The sequence below is a fragment of the Alosa sapidissima genome, chromosome 23 (assembly GCF_018492685.1).
Source record: "Alosa sapidissima isolate fAloSap1 chromosome 23, fAloSap1.pri, whole genome shotgun sequence".
Lineage (NCBI taxonomy): Eukaryota > Metazoa > Chordata > Actinopteri > Clupeiformes > Clupeidae > Alosa > Alosa sapidissima.
This window is the reverse complement of record NC_055979.1, coordinates 8,660,815-8,675,982: the sequence shown is the minus strand read 5'-3', so window position 1 is coordinate 8,675,982 and position 15,168 is coordinate 8,660,815. Positions and strand designations below refer to the sequence as shown.

At 42.3% G+C, this 15,168-nt stretch overlaps 1 protein-coding gene across 1 annotated transcript in view; it reads right to left on the bottom strand.

Annotated features, from left to right (window-relative positions):
* Positions 1-15,168, bottom strand: part of pth2rb (parathyroid hormone 2 receptor b) — a 56,171-nt gene that overhangs the window by 32,240 nt on the left and 8,763 nt on the right. The window contains exons 6-9 of the mRNA XM_042081399.1: positions 14,790-14,973; positions 13,870-14,023; positions 10,888-10,948; positions 8,840-8,906 (exon numbers count right to left, since the gene is read on the bottom strand). Coding sequence (XP_041937333.1) covers positions 8,840-8,906; positions 10,888-10,948; positions 13,870-14,023; positions 14,790-14,973 — 466 coding nt within the window. The remainder of the gene's footprint in view (positions 1-8,839; positions 8,907-10,887; positions 10,949-13,869; positions 14,024-14,789; positions 14,974-15,168) is intronic.

Genomic DNA, 15,168 nt, shown 5'->3' with positions numbered 1-15,168 from the left:
ACAGAATGATTTTGTAGCACGTGCAATAAATGACAGTCGAAAGATACAAACAGTGCTGCTATCAATTTGCTTGGTATAACCACATTTATAGTTTTCTACAAATGCAATCAATCAAATGGGCCTCCATCACTCAACCAATGCTAACGGTAACATTACCTAGGTCCTTATTGATATTACAAGATTAACGTACCTGCAGTAAAAACCAAGCATGTCCGATAAACATCCTCAGATTTATTTCGGCTTCAAGAAGAAATGGGAATTACACTTCATGTGAACATCGTCCTATCCTTATTAGATGTTTGCTGCGGTAAATTACAGTCCTTGTAGGAAGCGTCCATTGTTTTTCCAACCCACTTTTAACTTCCAACAAAATTACGTCTCACTGCAACGATGCGCCATCTAGTGGACAAACGACTACTTATCGCCAATACTGGAAATGCAGCCATGATGATGATGATGAATATTTATTTTGGCTTTCTTTTAATCCTACTGAATTTGTAATTATGTATCGGCCGTTCTAATACCGATAGTATGTGGGTGCCTGTGTGTGTGCATGTGTATATGTGTGCACCGCCATTTACAGGCCAATGAGTATACAGTCACTAAATGTACACATAACCTAATTTTTTTAGACCCCCCCATGGATGAAATTCTACGAATGAAATTTTTCCGTAAAAGTCTAGTGGGGCTACATACCCACCAAATTTCATGTACCCCGGTGGTTCGGTGTCCCGGGTATCAATGACCAAAAATTCAGGAAGTAGATGACGGGAAAAATTCTTGAATTGTGTGCATGTGTGCGTGTACAAGTTTATGTTTATGTGTGTGGGTGTGTGTGTGTGTGTGTATGTGCGTGCTTGTGTGTTTGCCTGCGTATGTGTGTTTGTGCATGTGCATGCATGCATACATATGTCTACTGTGTGAGCATGTGTCATACGTATGATTACTGTAAATGTATGTGTGTGCGTGTGTATCTGTTTATGCACATGTGTGCACATGGAATGGGTTAACATGACCCCTGGAGGCAAACATACAGAAAAAATTGGTCATCCTAGGCCCTACAGTTCTCAAGATATTCACAGAGAACTGTGTCTGCCCTACCCTCCTTTCGGGGGGTCCAGTCCAGCGGGGGGGCTACAGATCAAAAATCAAAAATGACGGTTCCATGCTATCCATGAGGGGGTACATGCCCACCAAGTTTTGTGTACCCCGGTCTTTCAGTGTCCTGGGAATCCTTGTTGGTGTACGTCACTAAATGTACACATAAATTATTTTATTGCAAGGCCCTCCATGAACGAAAGTACACAAAACTTGGCATGCGTTCGGAGGGTGTCATAATGATCCTACACTTTTAATTTCGTGCAGTTTTGACCTTGTCAGCCAGAGATATTGTGATGAAAACACCTAATTTTTTGCTTTTTAATTTTTAACTAGGTGGCGCTATACATGAAATAAGCGGTAATGGGATGGGTTGACATGCCCCCTTAAGACCAACATACATAAAAAAGGTGGACCTCTTAGGCCCTACAGTTCTCGAGATATTCACAGAAAACTGTCTCCGGCCACCTACAGGCCAGTTGGTGTATAGTAACATAAATTAATTTATTGTGTGGCCCCCCATGAACGGAATTCCACAAAACTTGGCGTGCATACAGAGGGTGTCATAATGATCCTACACTTCCAATTTCGTGCAGTTTTGACTATGTTAGGTCACAGATACCTTCAATTACAACACCTCATTTTTACTTTTTTGTGTTTAACTAGGTGGCGCTATACATGAAATGAGTGGTTATGGAATGGGTTGACATGGCCCCTTGAGATCAACATACAAAAAAAAATGGTCCTCCTAAACCCTACGGTTTTCGAGATATTCACAGAAAACTGTGTCTGCCCTACCCTCCTTTCGGGGGGTCCAGTCCAGCGGGGGGGCTACAGATCAAAACGAAAAACAATGGTTCCATGCTATCCATGTGGGGTTACATGCCAACCAAGTTTCGTGTACCCCGGTCTTTCAGTGTCCCGGGAATCATTGACGGAAATTTGGGCATGCGAAAAAAAAAAAAAGAAAAAAAATCTGACTAAACCTATATGACGCCGCTTCGCTGCGCGGCGGTCATAATAAAGTACTCAAAGCACAAGTTACTTTCCATTTTTTACATGTTTAACTAATGCAAAATAGTGCAAAATAGTCAATACAGGCAAAAGTAGCACTTGTTAACATATTTTATAAATAAGGTAAAGCATGTTCTGTGGGCCAATCAAGCATAAGAATTGCCTATAGACCTGTTAGGCCTAGGGTTGCCTAGGGCTACTCCCACTATCTACCCCTAACTCCACCTATACCCTTCTCTGTCCAGTTTCCTATCTCAGAGTGGACAAATTAAAGAACCTTAATTGCAAATGACCTACCTGTAACAATTACGTGCAAATGCTAATCTGAGAGCCGTTGTCAACAAGGTTTCCTTATTGGTAGCCTACATTCCGCAAAAATGTAAACGATGTGGTGTCTCCGACCTGGTATCTGCTTAGAGGTTCTTCTGGCTCTCTCTCCTTGCCGATTTTAGCTGATTTGTGGTAGCAAAGGTTCATGGAAAATGTAGTAGAGTAAAATTACTGGCTCAAAAACTTACTCCAGTAATGAGTGGAAGTACAGTTTTTAAAAAGGAATTTGAGTACTCGGTTTTTACAACTTTTTTTACCCATGTATGTTATTAAGGTCTCTCCCCACCCGAACCAGTAGGTTCAGAGGAAGCTTCTTTCCTGCGGCTGTCACCCTACTGAACTCTGCCCCCACCGGATGCCTCCTTGCCTGTGCCTGTTGAGGTGTCCACGACCAAGGAGGCGGACATCCCCTGACCCCCCCACCCCCGGACAATTGCACTACCCTATCCCACCCATAGTGTTCTATTTATTTACAAATGTACATACTGTAAGTACACTCACACTTATGCATAGCCATATTCTACTGCTCTTCATACTATCCATCCTGCACATACAATTATTCTTAGTACTCTTATAATGTTACTGTTTCTGCATTACAATGGTACTGTTACCACACTGCACATACCTGTACATTCTGTACATATCTGTCTACATTTTTCATACTGAATATCCATATTTACTGGTATTCTGTTTTCTTATTATGACCGCCGCGCAGCGAAGCGGCGGTCATATAGGTTTAGTCAGATTTTTTTTTTTTTTTCTTTTTTTTAATTTTTTTTTTTTTTTTTTCTTTTTCTTTTTTTTTTTTTTTTTTTTCTTTTTCGCATGCCCAAATTTCCGTCAATGATTCCCGGGACACTGAAAGACCGGGGTACACGAAACTTGGTGGACATGTAACCCCACATGGATAGCATGGAACCATCGTTTTTCGTTTTGATCTGTAGCCCCCCCGCTGAATTGGACCCCCCGAAAGGAGGGTAGGGCAGACACAGTTTTCTGTGAATATCTCGAAAACCGTAGGGTTTAGGAGGACCATTTTTTTTTTGTATGTTGATCTCAAGGGGCCATGTCAACCCATTCCATAACCACTCATTTCATGTATAGCGCCACCTAGTTAAACACAAAAAAGTAAAAATGAGGTGGTGTAATTGAAGGTATCTGTGACCTAACATAGTCAAAACTGCACGAAATTGGAAGTGTAGGATCATTATGACACCCTCTGTATGCACGCCAAGTTTTGTGGAATTCCGTTCATGGGGAGCCACACAATAAATTAATTTATGTTACTATACACCAACTGGCCTGTAGGTGGCCGGAGACAGTTTTCTGTGAATATCTCGAGAACCGTAGGGCCTAGGAGGTCCACCTTTTTTTTGTATGTTGGTCTTAAGGGGGCATGTCAACCCATCCCATTACCACTTATTTCATGTATAGCGCCACCTAGTTAAAAATTAAAAAGCAAAAAATTAGGTGTTTTCATCTCAATATCTCTGGCTGACAAGGTCAAAACTGCACGAAATTAAAAGTGTAGGATCATTATGACACCCTCTGAATGCATGCCAAGTTTTGTGTACTTTCGTTCATGGGGGGCCTTACAATAAAATAATTTATGTGTACATTTAGTGACGTACACCAACAAGGATTCCCGGGACACTGAAAGACCGGGGTACACAAAACTTGGTGGGCATGTAACCCCACATGGATAGCATGGAACCATCGTTTTTCGTTTTGATCTGCAGCCCCCCCGCTGGACTGGACCCCCCGAAAGGAGGGTAGGGCAGACACAGTTCTCTGTGAATCTTTTATGGTATGTTGGTCTCAAGGGCCCACATCAACCTGGCTCATAATCACTCATTTGTGATTTGCCCCCCCCCCGGTCAAAAATGAAAATGCAATATTATTCTGCTTTAATCGCCCCTATCTTCAGTTAAGATGTTCAGAACTGCACCAAATTTTATGTGTATGATTGACCTGGCATTCTCTGGGGGTCTGGGGGTATGCCAAGTTTCGTAGAATTTCATCCATGGGGGGGGCTAAAAAAATTAGGTTATGTGTACATTTAGTGACTGTACACTCATTGGCCTGTAAATGGCGGTGCACACATATAAACATGCACACACACAGGCACCCACATACTATCGGTATTAGAACGGCCGATACATAATTACAAATTCAATAGGATCAAAAGAAAGCCAAAATATTCATCATCATCATCATGGCTGCATTTTCAGTATTGGCGATAAGTAGTCGTTTGTCCACTAGATGGCGCATCGTTGCAGTGAGACGTAATTTTTTTGGAAGTTAAAAGTGGGTTGAAAAAATAATGGACACTTCCTACAAGGACTGTAATTTACCGCAGCGAACATCTAATAAGGACAGGACGATGTTCACATGAAGTGTAAGTGAGGATGTTTATCGGACATGCTTGGTTTTTACTGCAGGTACGTTAATCTTGTAATATCAATAAGGACCTAGGTAATGTTACCGTTAGCGTTGGTTGAGTGATGGAGGCCCATTTGATTGATTGCATTTGTAGAAAACTATAAATGCGGTTATACCAAGCAAATTGATAGCAGCACTGTTTGTATCTTTCGACTGTCATTTATTGCACGTGCTACAAAATCATTCTGTGCAATGGAAGATTTACCAACGTTACACCGGTCTGATACAGTTTTGCCTATACATGCGTGAGACTGAGACGCCTGTTTATTTTGTTTTAAGTGCGTGCAGGGTGTGAGAGGGGAATCGATGTGCTTTGATTACAGCTTGGTAGTTGTAGTATGTGAAATTAAAAAGCACGTGTGTGTGAAGTATCCAAACAATGACACCTTCATTTCATTATGGCTGCTTTAGCAAAACACCTTAAGCTACTGTGTAGTGGGTCCCATCTAGAAATGGCTACTTCATTCGCGCTTTCCTTGACTCATGGAGCTGCGTGAATTTTATTACAACAACGCCACGATATGGCAGTTTAAGTCCGCTTGATACTGTAAGGCGTAAGCCATTGGTTTTCAAAGAAGATTTTATTTGTGTCGCCAGCATAGCCTATTGACAATTTATGTTGTAAATAGGCCTACCTTGTAAGCCTACCTGTAGCTTAGGGAAGCTAACAGCTTTCCATTAGGATCTAGTTTGTTAGTTACAGTTTTGTCATAACTCCCTGATGCATTTTTGCATTTAGACTAGCCAGAGCGTGGATATCTCAATCGGAAAATGAAACAATATCGGGTGCCTATGGACTAGGCTGGGTGAACCCAGCCTGATCTGCCCGCTATTTATTTTTTGATTTCTTAAAAGATTGAGCTTGGTCTGGTGAAAGCCAGACTAGCCATGGACCTCAGTTACACAATGCAAGGGAACATGAATCAGCCTATATTTGCACGAACAATAACGGACAACAGCTCTTCAACTTTGGCCCATTAAAATGTGTATGAACAGTCTAGCGACGCATTTCATCAAGACCCATTTGGACATGTCAGTTATTTGCACCACTGGTTAGATGTAAAACAGCATTTCGTTTCAGACTACTGTTACTTAATTTGTGCATTGACAATAAAGTATTACATGAACTAAAGATGACTAAATTCTTATGTAGAAGAAGAAACATTCACAAAAAATCCATCCATCCAAAAATGACCTTTGTTTTTGATAGCTGTTGAAAACGGCATGGAACTGACAGAGATGTTTTTGTTTATAAATACATAAAAAATAAATAAATAAATAACATTATGCTGATACCTTTTGCTTTTCCCAAATACAATGTAGCCTACAGGTGTAAGTGACCTTTCATCAATCCAGTTGCAATGGATGAACTGTGATGAACTGCCCTACTTGTGATTTAGAGATTTTAAAGGTTTTATAACAATGCTACATCTTCTTTGGCTATTCTACAATCTATTCACCTTTTCAGCACCAGTAGGCTACTTTCTGTGCAGCCGCACACACACACTCAGGCATGCCAAACAAACATACACAAAAGTTTCAAGAGTGGGGGATGGAGTAAAAGATGGAGACAAATTGAAGTGTGATTTATTTTCGCGGAATGGATGTACAGGACTGAGCGGCGGTCATATTTTGTACCGCTATGCGGTACATCTAGTATTATATTCTGTTAATACACTGCATATATCTATATTATTCTTACTACTATTATAATGTTACTGCTACTACATTGCACATATCTGTACATGTTGATCATACATTGCTCGTATTACATAGCCATATTTATTCTGCTCTTATAAGGTAACTGCTACACTGCACATATTTATATTTAATTTATATTACTCTAAACCACCTTCTGTAAAGCAACACATACTACTGTATAATGTCTACACTGCACTATAATTCTTGACCTGTCTATGCACACCACTGTCTATACTTTGTATCACATTGTACTTTTCTGCTTTTTTGCACTTCTGGTTAGACGCAAACTGCAATTCGTTGTCTTTGTACTTGTACTCTGCACAATGACAATAAAGTTAAATCTAATCTATTACCCACCCCTGCATTCACTACGAAACAAAACCCCTTATAAATGCCTTATTTTTTACCTTAAAACCCTTATATAATTAAGTGTTTTTTTTTTAAGTAGAAATGTGCATAGATTAATGTCTCCCCTTAATTAAGGTGTCCCCGAATTAACACCTTAAAATAAAATTAAGATATACTTAAATTGTCCTTCATAAAACATTAAATAAAATAAAATAGACCCTGCCAATGCAGCAAAACATTCATTTGGTGGATCCAGGGATGGCCAAACAAAGCTACCCTCTCATTAATGATCCAGAAAAGGGTCCACTAACGGGCTAATGAAGAGATCATTGTGAAAAGGCACGGACAAATAATGGGCTTCGGCTGAAATAGGATTCAGCCTTTAAAATTCTCACGAGCCTCACGGTGCTTCTGTCAGCTGATGGTATTTGCTAATAATACTTAAGCCGTCATATGGACAAAATAATACTAAAAGCATCATATGAAAAGAATACATAAAATGGACAAAGAAGCCCTGCCCAATTACACCAATTATCATGGCCATTCACCTTCACAGGAATAAAAGAGTGCACAGACTGGAGCGCACACTGGTCAGTACCATTAATTATCCCACAGAAAAGGACATTGTGAGGGTTAGCATGAAAAATGGAATGACCCATTATAGATGCACATTTTGTTACATGTAGTGTCAAAGGTACACAGGGTTGAGTCCTGTTTTTACTCCTTTGGTTCTTCTCATTGAGGAAAGTCATGGACTGAAACTTACAGCACAGCACAGTTATGTAATTTAATGGTAAATGGAATTGTCAATGGTAGGAATGAACTTCTGTATCTCTATGAACTTTGCAGGTGCGGGCGGGTCTCCAAAAATGGACTCTGTTGTTGCAGACGTTGAAGGATCTTACTGTACAGGCTACACGGGGTACATAACTCAAGCGTTCAGTTCTCATAGCATCTGCTACAATAATTTACTTCCACTATGATAATTGGAAATGGCTACACCAGACGTGACAGCGGCACGTACTGTATGTTAAAAAAAAATGCACCAGTCTTCTAAAACTATGTTTACACGTCGCAAACGGAGAGCTTCAGTTGCGCGCCCAGTGTAGCCTCCCTGTTAGTCGCTGTAGGAAGTGGTGTTTTTAGACCACTCCAATTTGTCATCTAAGTGCACTCCAAGGTATTTATGAGAGTGGACTACCTCCACATCTACTCTGTTGACGGAGACAGAGGTCAAACTGCTTTTCCCTCCAGAAGTCTACTACCAGCTCGCTCTATAATCGGCTCGAAATAATCAGAATGCTGTGAATCAACCTGTCAGAGCAGGGAGATATCCAACCAATCAGGACGAAGATCTGTCTATCAATCATTTGACAAGGAGATGTCCAACCAATCAGGACAGCAATCTACCTGTCAATCATGTTCCCAGACAGCATACCTGCGGTGGCCCGGGGTAGGGACTCTGAGGTTGGGTAGGGCTGATAGGTCGTGAACATCTGATTGTCTCCTTCACTGCCTCACCTTCCACCTCAAGCTGGTATGTGGTCAGCGATTTGGCGCATAAGGGCTACTGTGTATCACCCAGGTGGGTGCTACACAATGGTGGTGGTTAGAGAGGTTCCCCCTTCACTGTAAATCACTTTGGGTGCCTTGATAAAACACTAGAGATGCTTTTCTCCTTTAATAGAGTAGCTTGTAGCTTAGCCTGCCCATCGCTGTCCATTACTAATACTAACACGGTAATGTGTGTCCTTGCACAGCTCTTAACCATCACACCACGCTAATAGCAGTGATATGAAATGGACTATTAAGAGCCTTAGTATCAATACATCTCTGTTTTTTGTTTTTTAATGTGATGTATTAGGCTGATGCTGTGGGATTTCAAGTTTCAAGAACATTTACTTACTCCGATGGCAGTAAGAATAGGAACCTGGTAGATCCATTTGACATTCCCTGCGCTTAGCTCCCAGCATCTGCAGAGAACAAGAGAGAGAGAGAGAGAGAGAGAGAGAAGAAAGAATCAGAGTCACAGAAGGGGAATGGAGGAAGAGATAAATAAAAATAAAAAAAGAGCCGGTTGTTGTTCCACACCTGAGGGTGCAATGCAAAATCAAAAAGTGCTACTGCTGTATTTCTTTTCCATTACTGACATGGGGATGGTGAGGGGGTCTTTTGCACACCACAGTAGCTTCTGTAATAACTGGAACATTTATTAAGTCTTTAGGAAGAGCCATGCTGCTATTCTAAATTAGAGATTGCTGGATTTTTCAGCAAATGAAGAAAAATAATTCTGGAATAAACGTCTGTTCGATTAAACTTATTCACTCGTGAAAGGTACTGTGAGAGATCCTCATTCAGTGAATGACACGTAATGCAGTCCAAAGTAGTAGTCTACAGTAATTTATCTTTTAATGGCTGTAGAACCACAGAGAGTGTCATCACCGACAGTGCTTTGAGTGGGCTGATAGTTCTACAACCAGTAATTATCCATACAGAAGAGAGGTAAGAACACATATCCTGAGGAATTAAATACCGTTTACCATATTCAAGTTGTCACTTGAAGGAGGGCCTTTGGGAGATCTGCTGTTGCATTTAACATAGGGAACGTCAAGAACAAAGTTTGGCCCCTTAAACTTGTCTCATTTCATCCCAGGAAATAAGGCATGGGTGGAAATATTCTGACTTCATTTAAAACTAAATAGAGATTGCTGAGGCGTTCTCTTTTCATATGGGCAGTTTCACAATTAGGGTAATTTCACAATCAGGTGCTTGACATTATACACAAACATGTCTGTACATCAAAATATGTGATTATGTTAGATAATCAGTTATTAATAACTAGACCTAGCAGCACCTACTGTAGACTATTGGAAAAGAGGTCCAAAAAAAGAATGCAATGAGTAAAAGTAAGTAAGTATATATACTCTTTTGATCCTGTGAGGGAAATTTGATCTCTGCATTTATCCCAATCCGTGAATTAGTGAAACACACTCAGCACACAGTGTACACACAGTGAGGTGAAGCACACACTAATCCCGGCGCAGTGAGCTGCCTGCAACAACAGCGGTGCTCAGGGAGCAGTGAGGGGTTAGGTGCCTTGCTCAAGGGCACTACAGCCGTGCCTACTGGTTGGGGTTTCAACAGGCAACCCTCCGGTTACAAGTCCGAAGCGCTAACCAGTAGGCCATGGCTGCCCCCAATGTGTTGGCATAAAACAGATTTTTAGTAATTTAATTTTAACTAGACCACACTAGGAAAATCTGTCTGTTGTGATGTTGAAAGAAGCACAGAAATATTTAGAATATTTTTTCCAGAAATACATGGCATCATACATTTGTGCTTTTTTTAAATAACCTGTGTATCATATGACAGGTAAGCGAATACTTATTCACTGTTCACGCTTACTCTCATGACTGCAGGAAGTGATGTAAATACATCCATTTCCATTTAAGGGTGCTCCACTACCCTCCAGCCATAATAACTCATTACAGGAGATTAGTGTCATCATGACCACATTTTGTTCTGTCATGTGCTAGACCTAATTACCTTGGCCTTTACACACATTGACAAGTTTGACAAACAAAGGAAATGATACTGTAATCAACTGGAAAGTGGAATAGAATCATTCACTCATAATAACCTCTGTACTGAACAAAGAAGTACACAAACCCATTTCTAGGTAGACGCTGTCTCTGTCTCTTTCTCTACAGTTTGATGAGCTACTGTAACAGAGTGTTCTCTTCCCTCCACCAGAAGTAATGATAGTTAGATGCACGCACGCACACACACACACACACACACTCATACACACACACACTCACACAAACACACTCAGGCACAGACACACACACATTCACACAAACACACACACAGAGAGAGAGAGAGAAAGAGAGAGCGAAAACACAAAATCTGGAGAAGCTCAGGGGTCCGTAAATAGGAATCGGAGGTTCTTACCGAGCATCTGCCAGCGTTGCCCTGACAACTGCCCATGCGGACACGAAGACAGCGGGCACACCTGTAATCAGAGGGGCATGCCGTAAGATCTAGACGGCAGAATTCTGTGAGAAAGTGTGGCAGTGCTGAGATGTGCAGAGATGGGTGGACGGATGGATGGGTGGATGGATGGATAACAGACAGATGGATGGCAGTGTGAGGGTCATAGACTGTCGGCAAGATCCAAAAATAACACAGTTCCTCATGCCACTTAGAAGCTGCATAGGCTTACAGCCCACTCCTGAACCCCTGAAGCAAGGAGGAGAGGAGATGAGAGGAGAGGGGAAGAGAGGGGAGAAGAGGAGAGGAGAAGGGAGGGGAGAAAAGGAGAGGAGAAGAGAGGAAAGAGGAGGAGAGGGCAGGCAGAAAGTTACAGAGAATAAAAAAATTGTTTACGAGGCTGCAATATACTGCAACATAGCACACACATGGAAAAAATATCAACAAAACATGACAATGAATTAATAAATATAAAAGCATGAATAATACAATAAAGAACTACATTACAGAAACTCATAACCTAACAAAGACAGAAAAGACAGAAAGAATAAAAACACAAATAAATAAATACAAAATAAATATATAAATGCTGAACAAACAGAGTAACCAAACAAATCATTTCAGTTCTCTCAGCTTCTTTCATGTGAGTGTCTCTCTTCTGAATTCTTTTGTATGGGTGCCACTCAACCCAGATGCAAGTCAATAAAATGGATTTCATCCATAATTGCTTATTTTGTTGAGCTGTGATGCTATTTTTGAAGAAATGTATGCATGTCGTGCGTGTAAATGTTTATTTTTTTGCGGGGCTGTTGTTTTTGCCGTACCCCCACTGTCGTGACTGGCCATAACTGAGCGTGTCTGGTCAGAGAATGCGGAGGAAAGTCTTTTTTTCTGAGTTATTAAATTTAATTGTATGATTTGCACTTCAAAGGTCCGGGGGCTCCTTCAACACTGGAGTAAGAGCAACAAAAACAGTGACGGTAAGCACACACACACACACACACACACACAAACACACAAACACACACAGTCCTGACAGCGTAATGCAAACAAGATCTCCCCCTCCTCTCCCTCCTTCTCTTCCTCTCTCTCTCTCTCCTTCCCCTTCTCTTCCTCTCTCTCTTCCTCTCTCTCTCTCCCTCCCATTCTCTTCTTCTCTCTTCCCCTTCTCTTCCTCTCTCTCCCTCCCTCTCTCTCTACTTCTCCTCCTCCTCCTCCTCTCCCTCTCTCGCTCTTAAGCACAGCGGTGAAAATAAACAAGCGAAGCTTCCCTGTGCCACGAGTGTCAAGCGGGTAGGGAAATCCAAGCCGAGAGAAGGCCGACTGCACGCTCCCCCGCAGATCTTGTTACGGAGAGCCCGGGCAATCAGGATCCTTTTTAATGGCCACATCTCAATGATTTCAAACCTGATCTGTTTGCGTTTCATGCTGGACGTGGCCGCGTTCCCACCAGCCACAGGTTGTTAAACGGCTCAGACGGGGCCGACGTGGAGGGGCTGATTGCTGGGGGAACTGCGTGGGAGAACCGCCGTCGTTTGGAGAAACATAGCGTGTGTGTGTGTGTGTGTGTGTGTGTGTGTGTGTGTGTGTGTGTGTATGCAGATTGAGGAACTGAACTGGGGCATTGAGTGAACAAATGTCAGCCAATTTGTTCTGCCCACGTGTCCAACCTCAAAACGCCTACTTGCCCACCCCCGGGAGAGGGGAAGAAAGCATGCAGTGGTGAGAAACGCCATATACTGCCTGATAGAGCTGCGTAATACTGAGCCAAGCAGCTCCACATGGAATATCACTCACATGTACACACACAGACACACGCACATATAGAAAAAAGCTGGCCAACTCTTTGAATCATCATCAAAAAAAAGATAATATGGACTTCCACTAGCAAGCAGCGGCAGTAGTTATTATGGTGGTGTGTACACAGTGATGTTTTCGTTTGCCACAGCATGGGTGGATAAAGTGTGAGGGAGCCTGGATTAGCGTCCTCCTCGCACCCACACCCATTAACATTCAACACAATACACAGAGGCCCACAGCACAAACACACACACCTCACAATACGCACACTCTACAATGTACACACACACACACACACACACACACGCACATAAGCCAAATACAACAAAGATGCATACAGATAGACACACACACACACAAACACACACACATATTTCCATTCAATTTCTAACAAATACAAACTGCACAAAAAACTCTCCTTCCCATGACTTCCCAGTGAGACCTACGCATCAGTCAAAGCTTGCTACAATAACAGCGTTTTTAGAATGAACTGTGTCTATTTCTAGCTAACTTTCACAAAATCCAAGCATAAGAAAGCCAAACAAATGATGTTTATCTGCAATTACGGACCATACTTTGAGAACCGTCTTTGCTCATTAGCATAACTGCAATTTGATTGGTATTTTTTGACTCGATGCCACAATTCTGTTCATCATGCAAATCATCATGCTCATGAAAAGTAAATGAGAAGCGCCAATGTCGAAGACTCCACTGCGTACGTGTGACTAGGGCATGAGCTAGATTGGATCTAGCAAAGGTCAGTGCAAATGCACTTTAATCAAGGCCATCTGCAATGCCTGTCATTAACCCCTAGTCTCCTATGAGCAGCCTTGAGTGAGTCTATACCGCTCAGCGTATGAAGGTTTATGAGGGAGGAGAAATCATACTATCAGTTCAATGGAACAGGAATTAGGATTCACCTTAACCAATCAAAGAAGGAGGAGGAATAGGATTAATCCCAACCAATCAAAAAGAAGGAAGAGGAGGCAAAGGATTCATCCCAACCAATCAAAGAGAAGGAGGAAGAGGAGGAACATAACTGAGATGGAGGAGAATGACAAAAAGTAGGTGTTCCAGCGGGGTTGGGGGGGGGGTTAGAGGGTATTAGGATATGTTTGCATGGAGACAGGGCAGAGGACTTACCCCATCCAATGAGGGTGAACCCCCACAGGTACTTGGAGTCGGAGATGAAGGCCATGAAGATGAGGCAGTGCAGGTAGAGGCCTTCCACCAGGATCCAGTAGTAGTTGGTCGTGAGGAAGTAGATGAAGAGCAGGACCGTGATCTTACACCCAGTCTGATTGAGACGACAACAACACACAACAACACAGACCACACACCACCAATCAAATGAGTAGAGCAGATGAGCAGACGGAGATTTAATTAGTCCAGTAGTCATGGCGATGGAATGTTTATTCCTAGGTTTGTGCCTCGACAGTGGCGTAAGCTTGGACGGTTGTGTAAGCAGTCTATACTGAGCCCCAGTGTGCGATATTTCTGGGGCAAGGCGAGACAAGTTTATTTATATAGCACAATTCATACACTTTGCCAGTTCAATGCAGCCTACTTTATAAAGGAGCAGATAAGTTGCTTTAACCCATATTTATTTTGCTGTTTTCTACATTTCTGCACTGTATGTTTTATCCTTTGGCAGTGCTATGTCTTTTTAAATGGTCATGTGAATAATGTGAATAAAGTACTTTGAATGGGATTGAATTAAAAGAACAGAGAAAAATAATTAGCTGAGGAGAGACATAATCATCTGCTGTGGGCTCCTCTTGACTGCTGGCCCCTGTGATATGTGTGTGTGTGTGTGTGTGTGTGTGTGTGTGTGTGTGTGTGTGTGTGTGTGTGTGTGTGTGAGTGTGTGTCACACTGTGTTGCATTGTGCATCATCGTTTTCATTGCAAAGTATGTTGATGTGGGTGTTGCAGTGTGCATTGTGGTGTGTGTGTTCTGCTGTGTGTTGCGGTGTGTGTCAGGGCGCTCGTTGCAGGTGTGCGTTGCAGTGTGCGGCGTGTGCTGTAGTGGAGTTGCATTGCATCGTGCTACTTAGTACTTACATACTGTGACTTGTCCAGGGGTACCATGGAGATGGTCTTGAGGTTGTCCATGAGGGCTGTGTCGAACTCAGGCAGCCCCCCGTTGGCATGCACCACGCGGTCCTTAATGAAGATGATGACGGCCCGCAGCATGAACGACACAAACAGGTGCATGTGGATGTAGTTCCTAGTACAGTGCAGACGCCTGGGAAAGGATCCAGCAGAGCAGGTAAACACTGTGTGTGTGTGTGTGTAAGACACAGAGAAAGAGACGTGAGTGGAGTGCAGACGTCTGGGCATGTGTACAGAACACGTAAACAACACTGTGAAATACAAGGAATGTGTGTGTGTGTGTGTGTGTGTGTGTGTGTGTGAGAGAGAGAGAGAGAGACATGTGGGT